This window comes from Macaca fascicularis, chromosome 20, assembly GCF_037993035.2.
Source record: "Macaca fascicularis isolate 582-1 chromosome 20, T2T-MFA8v1.1".
Lineage (NCBI taxonomy): Eukaryota > Metazoa > Chordata > Mammalia > Primates > Cercopithecidae > Macaca > Macaca fascicularis.
The window spans coordinates 17829385-17850031 of NC_088394.1; the positions used below are offsets into that span (position 1 = coordinate 17829385).

At 46.5% G+C, this 20647-nt stretch overlaps 1 protein-coding gene across 3 annotated transcripts in view; it reads left to right on the top strand.

Moving 5' to 3' along the window:
- XYLT1 (xylosyltransferase 1) overlaps positions 1 to 16350 on the top strand; it is a 371169-nt gene extending 354819 nt beyond the window's left edge. For all 3 annotated transcript variants that reach the window (XM_005591807.5, XM_074027812.1, XM_074027813.1), the window contains 2 exons: positions 1175 to 1508; positions 9799 to 16350. In XM_005591807.5, the coding sequence (XP_005591864.3) occupies positions 1175 to 1508; positions 9799 to 10121 (657 nt within the window). In that variant the 3' untranslated portion in view covers positions 10122 to 16350. The remainder of the gene's footprint in view (positions 1 to 1174; positions 1509 to 9798) is intronic.
- The last annotated feature ends 4297 nt before the right edge of the window (positions 16351 to 20647 follow it).

The following is a 20647-nucleotide window of genomic DNA, read 5'->3' on the forward strand; positions in this document are numbered from 1 at the left end:
AGAGAACCTGCTAGGTAAAGCCCCCGTTCACACAGAGCTTACATTACAGCTGGAGGAGATAAGGAATAAATACATCGACAGACAACTCTGAGATAGTGCTTATACCAGTGGTAGGAAGAAAATAAAGCGGTAGGGAATGACACAGATTGACTGAAGGTCCATTTGAAATTTGGGGCGGAGGGAGTGGTCAGGTAAAGACTCTGTGAGGCAGCTTTAGACATAAGGGGCTGGCCGTGCAAGGAAGGCGTATTCCACACAGGGCAGATGGTGCGGGAATGCTGAGCTGGAAATGAACCTGCCTTGATTGAGGTGGCTAAAACAAGGCATCCTGGAGAAAGATGGGGAGGGGGTCATGGAGTTGGAGGACGGGGCGAGCTCAGACTCTGAGTGCACTAAGAAGCCTGGGGGCAGCAGTAAGAGGACATTTTACAAGGCCTTTCTGACTACAGGATATAGAAGAAATTGCAGGTGGCACAAGTGGAAGGAGGGAAGCCCAGAGAGGATTGCGGTGGGTCACAGCCGCACACATCCCCAGCTGGCTGGCAGGAAGGAAGGATCGCAGGATGACTCTCGTGCTTACGTTCCAGCTCTAGGTGCCTTGGGAAAGCCAGAGCTGTCTCTTCCTAAGGAACCTATTTGAAAACCCGTAGATGACAGGCAATGCTCAGGGTCTCTAGCGTATGATAGAGCAGCTGTAATAACATAACCTTTATTCTTGTTCAGAACCGTTGCACACAGTGGAGGTGTGTGATTTGGAAAACCAAGGATGGAAGTGGAAACTAGCTATACCTGTTGAGTGGCAGGATGTATGTTTCTGTGGAATGGCCTGCAAGCAAGGCATTCATTCATTCATTCATTCAGTCAGTCAGTCAGTCAGTCAGTCATTCAGTCCATGTTTGGTTTTCTTTTCAAAGCACACGCCATACACCAGGCACAGGAGGCCCAGTGGTTTAAATAAAAGGACCACAGGCCTTGTGATCCTTCAGACCGAGTCCAGATCCCAGATCTTCTGCTTATAAGCTGTGCAACCTTGAGCAGGTGACTTAGTTGGAGCCTCAGTTTCTTCATCTGTAAAATGGGTATATGAAAGCTAACACAGGGGATCCTAGGCCTTTCTGAGACCTAGCACCCTAGTTCAGGCCCAGTGACTTCAGAATTCACTCCCCTGTTTTAGGTCGGCACTGACTGGGATGCCAAGGAGCGGCTGTTCCGCAACTTTGGGGGTCTCCTGGGGCCCATGGATGAGCCGGTGGGTATGCAGAAGTGGGGGAAGGGGCCCAACGTGACCGTGACCGTCATTTGGGTGGATCCCGTCAACGTCATCGCAGCCACCTACGACATCCTGATTGAGTCCACTGCCGAATTCACGCACTACAAGCCCCCTTTGAACTTGCCCCTGAGGCCTGGGGTCTGGACAGTGAAAATTCTCCACCACTGGGTGCCAGTTGCAGAGACCAAATTCCTCGTTGCGCCTCTGACCTTCTCCAACAGGCAGCCCATCAAACCGGGTGAGTACTCCCAGCATCTCTGTGGGGAAAATATTCCTTCCTCGGGAACCTGAGGGTCTCTGGTGTTGGTAGGCAGCACTGCTCAGATGTAGGGCAAGCAGCGTCCTTGCAGAACGGCACTCCTTGCTCTCAGTACTTTTCTCTGCGTTTCCCTAGAGAACCATCTAATTTCCTACCTGCACACTGAGATGTCATCTGTGCAGGTATTAGATACCTATTTGTTAGATGTTCTCCCACTGAATTTCCAGAAGGCCTAGATCATGGTGAAGACAAGCTGGGAAATACGCCCAGGCAGGTATTAAGGATCAGCAAATCTTGTTGACTATTTTAAAAAATCCAGAACAGGAATTTCTGTTCATCAAAAATATGATACACCAGGTGGGAAAGATGAACCACCTAATAGTGGAAGATACTTGCTACATTTTTTTTAAAGTACTCATCTTCAGAATTTATAAAGAAATGCCATTAATCAGAAGTTGGCCATTCCAGCCCACTACCTGTTTTTGTAAATAAAGTTTTATTGGAACACAGTCGCCATGCTCATTCATTTACACGTTGCCTGCTTCTGCTTTAGAGCTACAGTGGCAGAACTGAATCGTTGTGACAGAGACTGCATGGCCTACAAAGCAATACTTACTATCTGGCTCTTTCCAAAAAAAAAAAAAAAAAAAAAAAACCCACCAACCCTCCTCCACCAATAGAGGAAAAAAATGAAGGAGAGAACATGAATGGCCCTCACCCAGAAAAAGATGTTCAGCCTCATTAAAAATGAGAGAAATGAAAAATTAAAGCAAAGAGAGGTTCCACTTCATACCCATATTATTGGGAAATGCGTGACAGTTAGATAAGAACCTGTGTTACTAAGGCTAGGAGTAACAGGCATTCATGCAGTGCTAGTGGGAGGGTGAAGTGCTAAGATGAGATGAGTTTAGAAAATGGTTTAGTATCTCCTAGTAAAGCTGAACATACACACACCCTACAATAGACATTTCACTCCCAGGTATAGGCTATAGAGACTTGTACAGAAATGCTCACATGAGAGTTATTCTTAATAGCACAAAACCAGAAACAGTCTGATTGTCTGACACTGGAAAGGAAAAGCAATTGGCTGCCTGTTCATACAATGGAATATTAGGCAGCAGTGAATATCAGTAAAGCATGGCATGTGTTGGCTTGGATGAGTCCCTAAAACATAGTGTTGAGGGGGAAATATCATAGATAAATCATTATGATGCATTTCTGTCAAGTTCAAAAACAGGCAAAGTCAACAGTATCTTATTTCATGTGTCAAAGGCAGCTGTTAGGAAATGAAACACGAAATTAACACGAAATTCAGGTCAGGGTTTCCATCCCCATGGAGAACAGGGACTGGGATGTCGGTTCCTAACCCGCCTTTTTTCTTTGTCCATTCAAAGGGTTTACGTTTATACTTCTATTTCCCCTCTTTTCACCTCCTTTTATTAAGGGGAAAGTCTTTCTCCCTGCTCAGATCCTACCTCTAGAGAAACCACTGCCAACAGTTTGGTGTGAATCCTTTTAGAAGTTTTTCAATACTTTTAAAGCATAAACATAACACACATCATAAATCACAAAACCTTTGATATTTTTTAAAAATGAAATCATACATTTTGTACTGTAAGATTGCTTTTTTTTTTTTACTTTCTAAGTCAGTAGATATGAAGCTACCAGCTACATGATATTCCACTGGGTTAAAGAACCACAACGTATCTGTTCCCCTATTGGTGAACACATAAGTTTTTGTTGTTGATGATGATAATGATGTTGTTGATAATACTGCAAGGAAAAGTCTTTTTTTTTTTTTTTTAAGTAACTGAGGTTGGCTTGGTGCCATGGCTCATACCTGGCCTCCCAGAGTGCTAGGATTACGAGGCAGGTAGATCACCTGAGGCCAGGAGTTCGAGACCAGCCTGGCCAACATGGTGAAACCCTGTCTCTACTAAAAATACAAAAATTAGCCGGGTGTGGTGGCACACACCTGTAGTCCCAGCTACTTGGGAGGCTGAGGCATGAGAATCGCTTGAACCTGGGAGGTGGGTGAGCCAAAATCATGCCACTGCACTCCACTTGGGTGACAGAGTGAGGTTCTATCTCAAAAAAAAAAAAAAAAAAAAAAAAAAAAGGAATTTAGGTCTAGCTCTTTTGCCTAGGCTGGAGTGCAGTCATGCAGTCCAAGCTCACTGCAGCGTCAAGCTCCTGGGCTCAAGTAATTCTTTCACCTCAGCCTCTTAAGTAGCTGAGACTACCGGAGTGTGCCACCATGCCCGGCTGTTTTTTTTTTTTTTTTTTTTACTATTTTTGTAGGGGTGTGGTCTCACTGTGTTGTCCTGGCTGGTCTCAAACTCCTGGCTCTAACTAACCCTCCCACCTCGGCTACCCAAAGAGCTGGGATTACAAGCATGAGCCACCCACCACACCCAGCCCCGACAAGGAAGAATCTTAAACATAAAATTGTATGTCCCTGTGTAGGCACATCTATAACACAAACTTTTAGAAACAGGATGTTTGGGTCTCTCTATATTTGGAATTGTTGATGTCCATCTAACAGATCACAAACTCAAAAACCAGAAATGCATTACAGCCTGTTAGCTTCAAAGAGTTCTGGATTGGGTGCCCTTTAGCTAATGACGCAAGGGGATGGGGACACAGCAGTGGGGAGGAGGTGCCTGGAGTCCCAGCAAAGGAGTTGTTTGGGAAAAGCTCTCAAACCACTTTTTCCTCTGCTCTCACACTGCCATAATCAACACAGAAGACTTCCATGACAGCAAAATACGTAGGGGAATTTTCCCCATCAGCAAGCAAGCAATCCGTTCTGCAGTGGACGCCAACTGGGTATCCCCCAGTTCAGTTCCAACATTCTCCACCCAGAGGTAGCATCAGACACCACAGAGTGAGGGCTCAGTGCTGTAAGACCACACCCTCCTACCTGCTAATCTCAAGTCTGGGCCTCTGGAACTTCTGACCAAGTGGTTTCAAATTGGGGTTCCCACAACCCCCTCTTTGGGCTCAATTACTCTGCTAGAGCAGCTCACAGAACTCAGGGAAACACTTACGTTTATTGGTTTGTTATGAAAGATATTTTAAGGGATACAGATAAACAGCCAGATGAAGCTATACAGAGGGCAAGGTCTAGAAGGGCCCTGAGTACAGGAGCTTCTGTCCCCATGGCATTGGGGTGCCCATCCTCCCGGCAGGTGGATAACTTCTTCCTCACTTTCCTGTGAAGAAGCTACCATGTGTTCAGCTCTCCAGAAGCTCCTCAAACCCTATCCTTTGGGCCTTTTATGAAAACTTCATTGGTTACCTATGATTGAAGCGTGACAACTGCGTCAAAATGTGATTGGACAAAAAGGGTCTGACCTAACCCAGCAAGGCCTGTCTGTTCAGATTCTCCTTGGCCTCTCTGTGCAATAATTCCTTCCTCCAGGGTGTGTGTCGGGGCCCTCTCTGGAATGAGAGTCCTATGACCCACAATCTGATTAGACTCCGGCATTGGGCAGGAGAAGGGGGACAGGAGGAGGCCAGACAGAGAGAGATTCCATTTCCTGAGTCCTAAAGTGCCCAACATGTAACAAAAGACTGTAACAAGGGTTACAGGAGTTCTGGGCCCAGAACCATGGACAAAAACCACTATCACGGCTGGGTGCAGTGGCTCACGCCTGTAATCCCAGCTCTTTAGGAGCCTGAGGTGAACTTGAGGTCAGGAGTTCAAGACCAGCCTGGCCAATGTGGTGAAACCCCGTCTCTCCTAAAAGTACAAAAAATTAGCCAGGCATGGTGGCAGGTGCCTGTAACCCCAGCTACGCAGGAGGCTGAGGCATGAGAATCGCTTAAACCCAGGAGGCAGAGGTTGCAGTGAGCCAAGATCATACCACTGCACTCTAGCGTGGGTGACACAGCAAGACTGTATCTCCAAAACAATAAGTAAATAGGCCAGACACGGTGGCTCACGCCTGTAATCCCAGCACTTTGGGAGGCTGAGGTGGGCAGATCACCTGAGGTCAGGAATTCGAGACCAGCCTGACCAACATGGAGAAACCCTGTCTACTAAAAATACAAAATTAGCCAGGCATGGTGATGCATGCCTGTGATCCCAGCTACTCGGGAGGCTGAGGCAGAATCGCTTGAACCCAGGAGGTGGAGGTTGCGGTGAGCTGAGATTACACCAGTGCACTCCAGCCTGGGCAACAAGAGCGAGACTCCCTCTCAAAAAAAATCAATCAATCAGTCCTCTATCATAGGAGTCTCAAAGTGAAGGCTCAGCTTCTGCTGTCTGTCTTTGTGCAGAGAAAGCAGAAAGATAGAGACCCATGTTTTCTTGAGCTGGAAGCCTGCTCCTTCTTCCCCTATGAACCAGGCAAAAGAAAGCCCCTCCAGAGCTGGCCAGGCCCAATCCCACCCTCTTAGAGGTCTTAGGTTCCTTCTTGATCAAGTTCACATCTTTAGCATCCCTAAGGATTTCCAGTGCCAGACATGGAGGAGAGGGGGGTAAACGGCTGTGTCTTCGCTGCTTCAGGTACACCTGCTGGACAGAACGAAGCAGTGCTCCTGAATACACACCCATGCCAGTAGAGTAGCCTGGGGGCCATTCATGGGGTCCTGATTTTTCCAGTGTTTTCTTCTAGAGTTTCTAAGGAAGGCAGGGATCTCCCCACACACACCCAGGATAACCCAGGGGTCATTTTACCCCCACCGAGAGCAGCTTTCCTGTCCTCGGTAATTGTATTTGTTAGCGATATTCCAACGAATGACAGTGAACACGAAGGTGGGAGCAATGCAATTTGTAAAATGATTCATCAAGAGTAATTTTCTATTGATGCATCCCTGGTAATCGCAAGAAATCCGATGAGGTGGAATTGAGGAAAATTTAATTATAGAGACGAGCATCGCAAGCTAATATTGTAATAGCGTTTCCCACATTAACCTCATTTCTCATAAGGGTTTTTTCCATCAACCACAATGTTTGGTTCCCAGTGTTCGCGTATTTGTTAGATGTTCTTTTCCCTTTGAATGTCCTGCCTTTTGTCAGTTTCGGTATCTCCTCATTCTCCACTTTCTTACTCTGCAGAATGGAGGTGCTGAGAGGCTCTGATAGAGGAATTAGGGCCTGCACCAAAGACGGCAGGCCCTGTTCTCCTGGCAGGTGGGGCTGGAGCTACCCACCCTACCCTGTATTAGAGAAAGATGGGTTAGGACCAGACTTCCAAACACAGTGGCTCCTAACTACCATGAGAGAAAGCAGCTTTGCTAAACCCTTGCAAGACAGAGGATGTGCTCGATGATGGCTCACCTCCTTCCTCCCACTTGTGCCCATCCAAACCACAGAACCCAACCCTTTTGCTTCCTAGGGCATTGGGAATTAAAGAAATGACGATCTTGTCTGTGTTAGTCAAGGCGTATTTTGAATTCATCTGCTATTCTCATTGCTTTTAGAAGGGTAAGCATATGGTCTTTCTTCCTTCTTCTTGCCTACTCTGGACACTTGTTAATCATCCAGGCTATCCTGGGCACCTTTGGTGGCAGCTGCTGTCAGGCAAACAGGAAGCACTGTCTTCTGAACATTGCAATCATCTTGGAAGGTTTCTTATAATCCTAGCTATCTCAGCTCTTGCAAAACCTGATTTGGTAAAGCACAACTCATCAGACTTACTGGCCAGCCGTTCTAAAAAAATAAAATAAAAAAATATGTGCTTCTACTAAGCAATAAAGCAAGCAATGAATGTGAATGTCTTCAAAATATTACAAATAACAGAAGTGTATACCTTGTTTCCTTCACCCCAAATTGCTATACTTCCTGTTTCCCCATTGTGAAGCCCTGGGAGGTAGTAATAGTCCCTCTCATGTAAATGTTACTGTTTAACCCATTTATGCCTGAAGTTGCAATTTTTTGAATTTTTTTTTTTTTTTGAGATGGAGTCTCACTCTATCAACCAGGCTGGGGTGCAATGGTGTGGTCTTGGCTCACTGCAACCTCTGCCTCCCAGGTTCAAACAATTCTCCTGCCTTACCCTCCCGAGTAGCTAGGATTATAGGCACCAGCTACCACACCTGGCTTATTTTTGTATTTTTAGTAGAGACAGGGTTTCACCATGTTGGCCAGGCTGGTCTCGAACTCCTGACCTCAAGTGATCCACCTGCCTCAGCCTCCCAAAGTTCTGGGATTACAGGTGTGAGCCACCATGCCTGGCCCAATTGTTTGAATTTTTGCATGAGTGAAATATCAGACCTTGGCGATGACCCTGAGCAGTAGAATAACATGGTGAGTGATAAGCACTGCCTTTGGAGTTAGTCTGTCCTGGATTTAACCCCAGATCTGTCTCTAACTCCCGTTGCCTCTGTTTCCCCATCTGTAAAATAGGGATGATAAAACCAGCCCCCCTAGTTTTTTAGGTATGTGAGGATTATGGACTAATATCAACAGTAATTAATCCTAGCTGTATTTGTCTGTTCTCATGCTGCTAATAATGACATACCTGAGACTGGGTAACCTATAAAGGTAAGAAGTTTAAGGGACTCGCAGTTCCACATGGTCAGGGAGGCCTCACAATCATGACGGAAGGCAAAGGAGAAGCAAAGGCACATCTTACATGGTGGCAGGCAAGAGCGCCTGTGCAGGGGAACTCCCCTTTAAAAAAACCCAACGGATCTCATTAGACTTATTCACTGTCACAGGAACAGCATGGGAAAAACCCACCATGATTCAATTACCTTCCACCAGGTCCCTCTCACAACAAGTGGGGATTATGGGAGCTGCAATTCAAGGTGAGATTTGGGTGGGGACATAGCCAAACCGTATCACTAGCTAAGCTTTTCCCAGCACTTAGTATATGCTAGGTGTCATTTGTAAACACTTTATATGAGTCAGCCCATTTAAGCCTCACAAACTGAGAAGGAAGGTATTAGTACTTTACCCATTTTATTGATGAGGAAACTGAGGTACAAGGCATGGAGGTCAGAAGTCACACACCTGGTATGTTGGACGTGGGGATGCAAAACCAGACGGCTTTGCATCTGTAGTACCTGGGCTTTTGTATGAAGTGCTTCACAAAGTGACTGGCACATAGGAGGGGCCCAGCAAGGCAGCACTGTTCTGAGAGCTACTTCGAACTCCCACCCCGCCTCAACCAGGTTCAAACTTCATACTTCCAGAGTGATTGTGCTGTGGTCAGTTCATGCACCCTGTCTTAGGCTTCTAGGAAGCAGAAATCCAACTTATGCAGAGTACAAGGTGGACACTCAGCAGCTGAGATCTGGGCTCCCCAAACAGACCTGGGTACGGACTTTGGCTGCAACACTCAGCATCTGTGTGATTTGGGGGAAAGAGGCTTAATTCAGATTTGCACTTGCTATTCCCTCTGCCCAGAATTCTCTTCCCCAGGATCTGTATGTTAATCATCACTCAGCTCAGATGTCACCTCCCCAGAGAGGTCTCCCCTACCCACCTTGTCTAACATAAACAAACACCCTGTCACTCTCTAACCCAGGGGTCAGCAAACTTTTTTTGTAAAGGGCTAGATACAAAATATTTTCAGCTTGTTGAGTAAAATACAGTCTCTGTCTCAAGTACTCAGCTCTGGTAGCACAAAAGCAGCCATAGACAATATGCAAATACATGGGCAAAGCCACGTTCCAATAAAACTTTATTTACAAACACAGGCCACATTAGGTCCAAGGGCTGCAGTTTGCCAACCCTCTTCTCTCAATACTCTGGTTTTTTTGTTTTTTTTGTTTTTTTTTTTTTTTGTTTTTGTGACACTTACCACTGCCTGAAATAACCTTATTTATCTACTTGTTTATTTCTTTGTTGTTGTTCTCCCTCCACTGGATCTTAACCTTCCTATCTGGTTTGCTCCAGCACCTAGAATAGATCCTGGTACCTAATAGATACTTAATATACCTTGATCAAATGACACAGTGCCTTGCAGACCATGGGTGTTTAGTAAATATGTGTTGACTGAATGCCTGGCACAATGTAGGTGCTTAAAAATATGTATTGGCTGAACCAGTGTCTGCTATCAAAGGTGCTCTGTAAACATGTGTTGAATGAATAAAGGCATGCACCATGCCCTGTACAGAGTGGGCTCTGTCCTTACGGGCTCAGTTTTCTCAGCTGTGAAATGGGACTGCTAAAAGAACTTCCTCATCAGATTGTCATGTGAATTAAATGAGGCGATGCATGATGCCCAGTGCAGCACCAGGCACAGGGTTAAGTATGAGTAGGCATCCTACTGGTGGCTGTTCTAATCCTCAAATTGCTCCCTTTGTCTTTCAGAGGAGGCACTGAAGCTGCACAATGGGCCCCTCCGCAACGCCTACATGGAGCAAAGCTTCCAGAGCCTGAACCCCGTCCTCAGCCTGCCCATCAGCCCCGCCCAGGTGGAGCAGGCACGGAGGAACGCAGCCTCCGCGGGCACAGTGCTGGAGGGATGGCTGGACTCGTTGGTGGGCGGGATGTGGACTGCCATGGACATCTGTGCCACGGGCCCCACGGCCTGCCGGGTCATGCAGATCTGCAGCCAGACGGCCTGGAGCTCCTTCAGCCCTGACCCCAAGTCGGAGCTGGGGGCGGTCAAACCTGATGGCCGGCTCAGGTAGCACTGGGCACAAGGAGTGGGCCACAGCAGGATCTCAACAGGAAAGCAGCCAGAGAGGTTGTGGGGCCTGAACCCTGGCCTCCCACCCTGCGGGGGGCACCCTCTGAGAATGGGTCTCTCCTGGCCATAGAATGATGGAAAGGGAAGGTCAGCAGGTCAAAGCAGGATCAGCCAACAACCTGCCTTTGGCAAGCTGCGGGTGGGACGACTCAGTCCCTGCACTGTGACGGTCTCACCTCTTCTGGTTGATCCTCAAGTCCTACAGGTTCCTTGTCTTCCCCGTCCAGTGACCCACCCCACCCCCAGACGAGTGATTTTGAAACTTTTATTTTGAGCAGCAGAACTTTTGTTTACTGAGCACAGTCGTAAGTGGAGTTCAGGGTGCGGACGAAATGCAAGCTGCTCTGGTTGAAGCTCAAGAGTACAAGGCTCCCTTCCCAAAGCTCAGCCCTCCGGTCGGTCCCCTTGCCCAGGGTATCTCCTACGGTACCTCTTCAGAACCCAAGGGCTCTGCAAATGCCAGTTTGACAAGCACTGCCCAGACCAACCATGGGTTCAAACTCCAGCCCCGCCCTTTGGTTCATCTTTCTGCTCCTCCCTTGGCTGAGGGACTTTTGTGCCAGCCTTGGTCGTGGTCCCTTTCTCATGGAGACTGCAGCCTTAGGAGAGCTCTGAGCCTCTCAGTGGCCCTCCTTGGGTTGAGCTATTCTCCTTAGTAACTAGGTAAGTGGGAAAGCCTTTTGATGTGGCATGGCCAAGGTCCAGCCACAAGTGCAACTGCCACCTGTCCAGGGGTCTAGGCCTCCTTCCCTCAAGGCTGCCACACAAAGTAGCAGAAATAGGATGATGTTTGTGAGCACCAAACTCAAGACCATGACCTTCTTTGATCCTTGAAAATGGGAACTTTGATGGCCGTGACCATGAAACTCACAAGGCAACGCCGTGAAACTCACAAAGCAATGCTTGGAGCAAAACTCCTGAGCTAGATAGCATAGCAGCACCCATCCCCTGCCAGAGCCCTTCTGTTCTGAGGTCAGACACACAAACCCTTTGTCAGTTGCACGCCGGTGCTGTTGGGAGTGACCAAACCGCATGAACCAGATTTTTCCCATCCAGGAAATAGCATTTCAGATTTGGTTTTTAATTTCATGCCCTTCCTAATCCAAGGGGCCAACAGGCTCAATGGGACATGCAACATACAAGTGGGAAGGTTATTTAAGCAACGAAAAACAGTATGATTCAAGTGTTTGAGTTATCAGAAACCCAAAAGGTTTCCCTGCCACGAGCCCCCTGGAGTGTCATCCCTGTTCACCAGGAGAGCCCTTCGCAGGAGGCGTCCCTTGCTCCTATAATCCCATCTCGCCTGAATGGTGGGATTCCCTTGGAAAAAGGGCTCACCGCTGGTAGCCATCTGCCCTTCCCATGGAGAGCCAGTCCTGACACTTCTCTCCAGCATAGGTTTGAAGGGGCTGCCCTTCGTTTTGTGCTTGCCCCATCCCAAACCTCGCAAAGCAGGATGTCCTGTTAGCAATGGAGGATGTAGAGAAGGGTCACTTTAGATATTTATTATTTATATGTTTTAGTCAATGACTAATTAGTAGGTGCTGTTTTTGCAGCTTGTCAATTATGTTATCTTACTAACTGAAGCTGCCTTTATTCACAAAAGGCCCCTTTTCCCACCCTCTGGTGTCTCTCTCTTGGTTTATCTTTCTCTGCGTCTACCCCCCATCCTCCTCCTCCTCAGAGTAAAAGCAGGGGCATTGAACACCATGCCAAGAAAGCTCCAACCGGCATCTTCCACTGACTTTGAGTGGGGCGCCTTGGAGACCATTGGAGCCTCACTTTTTCCTTATACAGAGTGTCAGCCTCATCTCTCTCTCGGATCCCAAGAGTATTGGAATTCCTGAGCCTCCTATCCTCCCCCCACTCACCCCCCGCCACAGGCACGAGGAGGTAACAGGCAGAAAGCTTGGAGGGTGGGTGGGGAATGTGCTAGCTGCAGAGAGCTTGGGCCATCCCTGCTTGCTCCGTGGATGCCCTACCATGGCCCATCTAATCATGGGCATCCATGTGACCTTAATGGAGGGAAACAGGCTCCTCTGAGCGAGATCCATCTTAGGAAGAGGGTCATCAGATCCAGGCAGCAAAGTCCAGGAGATAGTCATTCTCAACAGCGATTCTAGGGATCTCACGGTACTTTTCTCAGAAAGCCCCTATGATCTCTTTTACAGACTCTATGGTGGCCAGAAGCTGGGTACCACATCCTCTTTCTGCTCCCGGCCTCTGCCTCTGGCCAGGGTTTCCCTGGGGCTGCTGAAGCCACTTCAGGAACTTCCCTTTCACCCTCTTTGCTGGGCCACTAGTGCTTTGTGTTTGCAGCAACTTTGGGGACTCAGCAGTGGCAAGTCCCTGCGCATAATGTGAACTTGCGGACGTCAAGATGGGGTCCCTCCTGCACCCACTAACATGTCTGCCTTTTTTTGCTTTTATCCTGGAACAAGTGGAGAAATGGCAGAGTTGGCTGACTCTGGGGACCCTTCCCTTTTTCCTGTGACTTCATTTCTTCCTCACCACAGCTAATTCGGAGAGCTGAGAAGTCACACATAGTATTCCTCTGCCTTCTCTAATGTTATTAGAGACCAGAGAATAAGGTTGCAGATATTACATTTGGTTTAAAAAAAAAAAAAAAAAAGGAAAATCCCAAACAAAGCCCAGCATGATTTGAGAAAAGAGGATGTTTTTCTAGGGAAAAAATTTTTTTTAACCTGCCTGAGAATGATTTATTTGCTGGAGGCCATTGTCAGACAGCCTGGAGCTTGGGTTGTGGAAGATTTCAAAAGCATAGGGCCATGGTCTCTGGAAACCTATTACAGCCTGCAGGGCATAGCACCTGTGAGCTGAGCCAGTGACGAGGTCCCTGGAAGCTCAGGAAGGCTTAACGGTGGGCCTTGGGGTATTGGTTTGTGGAGAGAAGGAAGCATTCCTTAGGCTGCAGCCCTCCATATAGTGTCCCACTCACTGAGTGACATTCAGGCAGAAATTGAGCTCAGGAGACAGCCAGCCTTCCCACATCCCCCTTCACTTCCTGGTCCACGCATAAAGCAGTGTGTCTCCAAGGAGGCAATGAGCAATTCCCCCGTGTTGTAAGAAGTACACTGCTTTCTCCCTTTGCAGGGGAAAAAAAGGCTTTCCTGGTGAGATCATGAGTCCTTCTGGCTTCATTTCTCATTGTGGGTTTAACTTCTAAAATGCAAATGGATTAGAGAGGATGAGCAGAACTACAGGACCTGCCCCCCACTTCTCGCTCACTGCAATTGCTTCTACTTTGGGCACAAGTTTGGGTGTTTGAAGACCATGTTTCCCTCTGGTTCTCTAGTTGGCAAATAGAAGACACGGGTTAGAACCTTTAGCTTTCTGCCAGAAAGATGCAGAGAGCAGGGCAGTAGCTACCAGGAGTGGGGTATGAATAAAGAGCCCTTCCACAACCAACTTCACTGAGGATTTGGAGCACCAGCTCTCCAGCAGCATCCAGGGGTGGAGAGGTGTACATTCTAGAAGCAGCTGTCCGCTTTAAAGCACTCCGCTTTAAAGACAGCAAGCTAGACCTACAGGATCAAAGCCACACACTGTGGTAGGGGTTACAGATGCTTACGGAGCCCAGGATACTAGCACAGATGAGTGAAATGGTTGGTGTGAGACAAAAGGGCATGATGGGAGTGGGGATGGGGACCGTGGTCTTACTGACATGAACATGACCTACCCAGAATGAGCAGCTGCTACTCGGCCCCAACCTATCATTGTATGTTAAAAATGTAAGCACAGTGTAGTGGAATCTTCCAATTTGGAAAGGAAACCAGAAATCCAGATTTTTTGAAAAAAAATCTGATTTTTTCAATGTCCGTTGTTTTTGTTTTTGTTTTTTTTTTAACAGATAGTGGGCAAAGAAAAATTCCACTGTTCCACATGTGCACTGCCAGCAACCTCTGCTCTCTGGCGAGGTGGTTTACAGTGAGATTATGCATTGCCCTGGTAGAAGAGGAAAAAAGCCAGCATCAGGTCAGGGCAAAAATAACAGCCCATGTTGAACTCTAAATGGGGACGTCTTGCTAAGTCAAATTCCCCTCCCCAAGAGACAGTTCCACAGAGGGGCAATGGATCATTCCGCTCTCCTGGTCCCAAGATTGTGCTGAAGGGAAGAAGGAACAGAATCTGGAGATCTGGACTGCTGCCTCTTAGATATGCAGAGGTCCACATCTGCCTGGGGCTACCCCTTGTGGGACTGCATCCAACCAGGCAGAAACGGCGAAGACAGTCTAGGAGGAGGAGGAGGTAGGGTGTGAAACAGCCAGGCTCTCTCCAAATCCCAAGCGTTGACAGCCATCTTGCCCCATCCCTGGAAGCCTCTTTGGAAATCACATAGGGCTGTGCTGGCTCATGGGATGTCCTGTTTGCTTCTGCCTCAGTTACCTTACTTTGCCCATGGGTCTACCACAGGCGCTACCTCATTGTGTCTGCTGAGTTTACCTGGGAGGGGGGAACGAAGTTGTCCAAATCTGCTTGAGCTGAATGTATGATCTATGCAAATTCTCTCTCTCCTCTCTCTCTTCCTCTCTGGCTCTCTTAGAAGTTTTTTTATTTGTTTGTTTTTACCTTGCAAACAAGATACTGTATAGGACCCTCTTAAGATGGAGGAGGGCTTTCTTGCGCCACCTGTGTCTACCCCTCACGTTGTCTTTGGCTCTGGTCTCGCCAAGCTTATGCAGGGAGAATGTGGCCTCTCTTCCCTCTCCACTTGGCTGGGAATATTCCAACTGCCTCTGCCTACAGACACCACCAGAAAGCGGGTTCTGCACCTTGTTGTCCCCATCCCTAATGCCATCTACTCCATCCCTCATGTTCCTCCAACTTGCTTCTCCCATCCCTCCTTCAAAACAAACAAACAAAAAAAGCCTTAGGTTTCTCCTTTTCGAAATGTGGCCTTAACATTATTTTTGGGAAGCTGACCATCCATCCTTTCCCTCCCATCTCCACCAACATCGCAGAAGAAAGAGCATCGTGAAGCTTCTGTGGGCAGCCTCCTAAGGGAGGGGCTGCCAATCTGTAGTTTGCAGATGCTATAGAAATTGCTTACAAATGTCGTCTTTAAGAAAAATGTTCTTATATTTTTCCTCTGGGCAAAATGAAGGCTTGGGTGCTCATTTCAAGCTCAGCCAACTCCTGAAGCACTCTCTTAGAGCATATTGCCGCTGTAATGGGCTGGCTTAATTACCGGCAGAGTGCTCGAAAAGGCTTTGCAAACCTCCCCTGCCCCCAAGACTGAGTGACTTTATGTACTTCATTCAAGGGTAAATCAGGAGACGTTCTCCATTGATCTCGTCGTCCTTCCTGCCTGGAAAGTGATAGCACTAAATATTCCCGGATGGGTAGGGTTCTCAAAGGGATCACCCTTCTCCTACCTTCAGACTCTATTCTTGACCCTTCCATTGCTCCAGTGCTGATGGAGGCCAAAGACAACCCCAGGGTTTTCACAGGAAATTCACTAGAATTGTGCGCAATTGTCTTTGTAGTCCTTTTGCTTTTTTTTTTTTTTTTTTGTAATATTACGTTGTCAATAGCATTTGTTTGGGTATTTGTTTTAGAGGCCTCACTCTAAGTTATTACCGTCCCTTTCGTTGTTTTCAAAGACATGTGGTGATATAGTTTTTAAAAATAACTATTTTGTTATAGATCATAATATGCATAAAACTGTACAGAAATATTTTGTAATGTGTTGATTTTAAAAAAACAGAGAATCTGTAAATAAAGTTTTAAAAAAAGAATTCAAATGGCACACACTGAAATATGTAGATATTTTGCTATTTATTTAAAGGAGTATTTTAAGAGATATTGAACTATCTGAAATTGACCAGTAATCAAAGTTCCAGTCATCTGAATGCTTTTCCTTGAGGTAGAATGTGATTCTCAGAAATGATTGCATTACCTGCCCATTTTTGCACCTTTTCTGTCTTTTTATTTAGCAGAACAACAACAACAAAATTGTGCCTTAGCTGTATTTTTTTGTCTAGGGAAGTTTGTTTCTGTCTGACAAAGCAAAATTTTTTGCAGAAAACAGTGGATGTATTAAATACTGTATCATACCAAAAACACTGCAGGTGTATATAGATGCTTTCTGTCATACTGTGTTTTCAGATGCAGAATTTTAAAATTAAAAAAATACTGCCTTTATGGAACAGTGGCTATATGTGGCTTCTTTTCAGCAATATTGTGCATCTTTATACAATCTCATATTCTCTTCTGTCGTCTGCATGGTGAAGATAGGATGACTATATAATTTATCATCCAAACTGGATACTTTTGAGAGTTAAAAGGAGGTACCACACGGATGGGATGCTGAGACTACAAGCATACATGGCCTCTCCTGGGAAAAACTGGGTGTGTGGACAGATTTTCCTCATAAAAGCTGCTGTCATCTTCTAACTGGATTATAGCAACAACCTCCTATAAGTAATTTATTCTGGTTGAGGCAGAAGTATATGATTTTTAAACCCTTACTGAGTAGAGAATAACAAGAAGCAACCGCCATGGAAAGTTGCAGTTTCCTATACCCAACTGGTTGGTTGGCAAACCTGTTTTCCTTTCTTCTTTACCACAGAGACTACATTTCCCAGACTGCCTTGCTCTTAGCTGTGGCCATGTGACTGAGTCAGGCCAATGGAACAGCTAGACTGCATTTCCCAGACTTCGTTGCTCTTAGCCATGGCCATGTGACTGACTCAAGCCAATGGAATGTAGGTAGAATAGGTACGTGGCACCTCTAGCCCTGGTCCCTAAAACTTCCCACTGGAGTCTCTCCTGTCTCAATCTTTCCCCATTTGCCAGCTCAAGTGTTTTGAATCACCTTGATTTTGTGCATTCATTCAATTGACCTATTCTGGTGGTCTTTTTTGAAATTTTGCACAGCCTCTACCTTAAAGGAAGGCAGAGCCACAAATTGGAAGGTAACTGAGCCCCTGCATAGCCACATAAAAGACCACTTGACCAGAGTCACCCCTATTGACTATGACATGAAAAGAAATAAACACGTATTTTGTTATGCCCCTGAGACTTTCAGTTACAGCAAGCTAGCCTTACCTTAACGAATCCAATCAGAAATGGAAATTTAAATGTTTCTTTGGGAAAATCCACATTTTAGTTCCTTCACTCCGTAAGTAAAATTACAAGAGAACCAGAAAGGTGAAGGGATTTGCTTGAAGCTACCCATGGTCAGCAGGGTCAAGTCCAGAACCAAAGTTTCCCATCTTCCAATGAGACTTTCATAAGTCATTGGGAAGACCAGTTCCTCCACCCCTGAGGCTGGCTCACTATTACGTGTATATGTGGTTTCTGAGGGCTATCCCCAGGGGTTGGGAGCCTAGATGCCTGCATTGTAAAGATGCTTCTAATTCACCCTTCAAAATCCTTAAAGGAAGACAGGTACTGAGACACAGATAGGATTTTAGCAGCTAGAACAAAATAGGCTAGATATCTCCCCATTAGACAGACAGAGGGGCAAATATATGGGGAGCTGTGTCAGCTTCAGCCTCCTTGAGCTTGGCTCAGGAGAGATAGTGACTGACTACATATTTAGAAAGATGGATGGACTCAAGATTCATTTGTCAAAACTTCTTTCCAGCCTGACCTTACACCCAAACTCCCTTTCCTCTGCCCGGAGATAAGTCCTCAAAAAATGAGTTCAGTTGCAAGAGAAGAATAAATTTCTCAAAGCTTCGTAGGAGTAAGGATCACAGCTATCTTGTTCACTGTGGTGCCTCCAGTATTTAGCACAGGGGAGTCCAGCGTATGGGCACTCAGTAAATATTTAGTGAACGGACAAGTGAATGAGACCATATATCTTAATTAACAATATGGGTATGGGGCCATTTGTCCAAGATTCTGTCTTTACAACCATCATTTGATGGATAGTATTTGTCAAAATATGGGTCATTGTAAAGTAAGCTGTGATTTTTACCTTCAATAATGAGGTTTCTGGGCCTACTGAAGGGTCACTTGGAATTTCTTTCTTGCTTATTTACTTGGTTTAAGTTCATTAAATTCATGATTTTAAGGGTTGTGTTTGAGGCCAGGCGTGGTGGCTCACGCCTGTAATCCCAGCACTTTGGGAGGCGGAGGCGGGCAGATCACGAGGTCAGGAGATCGAGACCATCCTGGCTAACACGGTGAAACCCCATCTCTACTAAAAATGCAAAAAAATTAGCTGGGCGTGGCAGCGAGCGCCTGTAGGCCCAGCTACTTGGGAGGCTGAGGCAGGAGAATGATGTGAACCCGGGGGGCGGAGCTTGCAGTGAGCCGAGATCACGCCACTGCACTACAGCCTGGGCGACTGAGCGAGACTCCGTCTCAAAAAAAACAAAAGTGTTTTGTTTTGTTTTGTTTTAAGGGAATGCTTTTTCAAAGTGTACCTTAAACCTCCACATATATATTTCAAAAAAAAAAAAAAAAGACTTAAAAATGGGTGATTAGGAGGGGTGCCCTGGGTAAAGTGGGAGTAGAAAGCTCTGTCTCGACAGTGCACCCACCCCCAGCAGCCCGCCTCTTTCACGGCTCCACAGGATATGTAGATGACCATGCTTTGAAACTCACACCACACCGATGTTGAAAACATCTAGACTTTTTGTAGGGCTGGCTTTGAGGCCTTGCTGCCAAGGTGCTGAAAGTTGAGTTCTAGGCTGGGTCTCTGAGCATAAGACCAAACCAAGAATAATTCACTCCACATGGTGTTGGCAAGTTTTAAGGGTGGAAACAGAGCTGGGGCAAGAAGGAGGTATGCCTGGCCTGCCATCATGGTTTGGAGATTCTTGATCCTGTGCATTCATACTTAGTTCCTTTGTTCCACTGCTGGGCACAGAAACCTCATCAGCCCTAACCCAGATAGGGACTACTGGTCTGAGAATCAAGAGGTCCAGGCCCTTCACAGCTTTGGTTGTGCCCCTGGTTTGCTGTGTGATCATGGCGAGTCTCTTTTCCATGATGAGTCTCAGCCCCCTCAACTGCCAAATAAATGGAAGAATGGGACCCATTAACACCTGGGGTCCATTCAAGTTCAGACGTGTAAGCGTATAGTCCAATTCCTACCCAGCACAAAATGCAGAACATGTTAAGGTGCCGGCTCCATGCAAGAAAATATTCCCAAGATGTGATTTTTGGTGTTCACATCTACGTCAGTCAAGGTTCTTTCACTTTCGAGTAACAGTAACCCAATTCACAGAAGTGTAATCAGAAGGGGAACGTATTGAGTCATGAAACTTTAGAAGATAGCAATTAAAACCCAAATTATAAGAACTAGGACAGCACGCGGGGGACTCAAGAACTGAAACTGGCACCCCAATACTCACAGTCCCCTCTTCCTCCATTTTTGCTGGCCTCTGTTTGATATTATCTCCTACAGACAGCTAACTCCACATGATAAATAAAGAAGGCCCCAGAAGTTCCTGCTCCTTGTCCTTTGAACTCCATAACACAAAAATATCAGTGTCCTTTGTCCTCATTGCCAAAAGGGCTGGCTCTAACTCTGGACCTATCACTCGGATCAGGCAAACAAGGCACTGCGATTGGCTGAACCTGGATCACATGCTGACCCCTGTGACCAGGGGATTGGATGGTAAACTGTGATTGGCAGCCCCATCCCCATTACTTGATAGGAGTAGAAGAGAAATGGATCCCCAACGGGAGAGGATGGAGCCAAACAGACAAAAACAACAGATGTCCATTCACTGTCACAGCCAACTGCAGGCCCAGGTGGCTTCTCCGCTTGCCAGTCCAATTCGTTTCTGCTCCTCAAGTGCCCAAATTTTCTCCTCCCAGTTCCCCTATACCTCCCTAAGGAGAAGGACTCTGGGCCTCTCTTAAGCAAATCGTGTTAAATAAATATTATATGGATGGTGCAGATGATTTCACCCTCACTTAATTAGCTGTGGAGTGTTTATGCTTATGCAACATGATGGATTGCTCCTTGTAGCCTGGGCACAGGACACGTTAAAAAGGCCCTTCTAACAGCCCTTTTCTAGTGATGGTGGATGATTCTAACTTGCTGCAGGAAGCAGGGCCTGTGTACCTGCCATGAAGAGCAGCGTTTCTCTCCACGTTTCTGGAGCATCACCATTCCAGGCTCCACACTGAGCTCTCCACCGCCCTGTCCCCTCAGCAGGCCCGCAGAATGCTCGTGCTAGCCAACGCATTCATGATGTGGTATCTGTGGCTTGTTGAGTTAGTGTGTTCAGCTTCAAAACATGGAGCTGATGAGAATACCAATGGCTAACCCCGTGGTAGAAAGCACTGGTAATGGACAGGCTATTAGGCATCAGAGCAGATCAGGTGAGACTCCAGAAAAACACCGGGAACATTTGCCAAATGACACATCCAGACTGATCCACCTACTGCCAATTTTCAAGTGCCTCTGACCAAAATAAGGACCCCTCCTCCAACTTAAGGGTCAGATAATTCTGTGTCCAAACACTCGTTTTTGTTTTT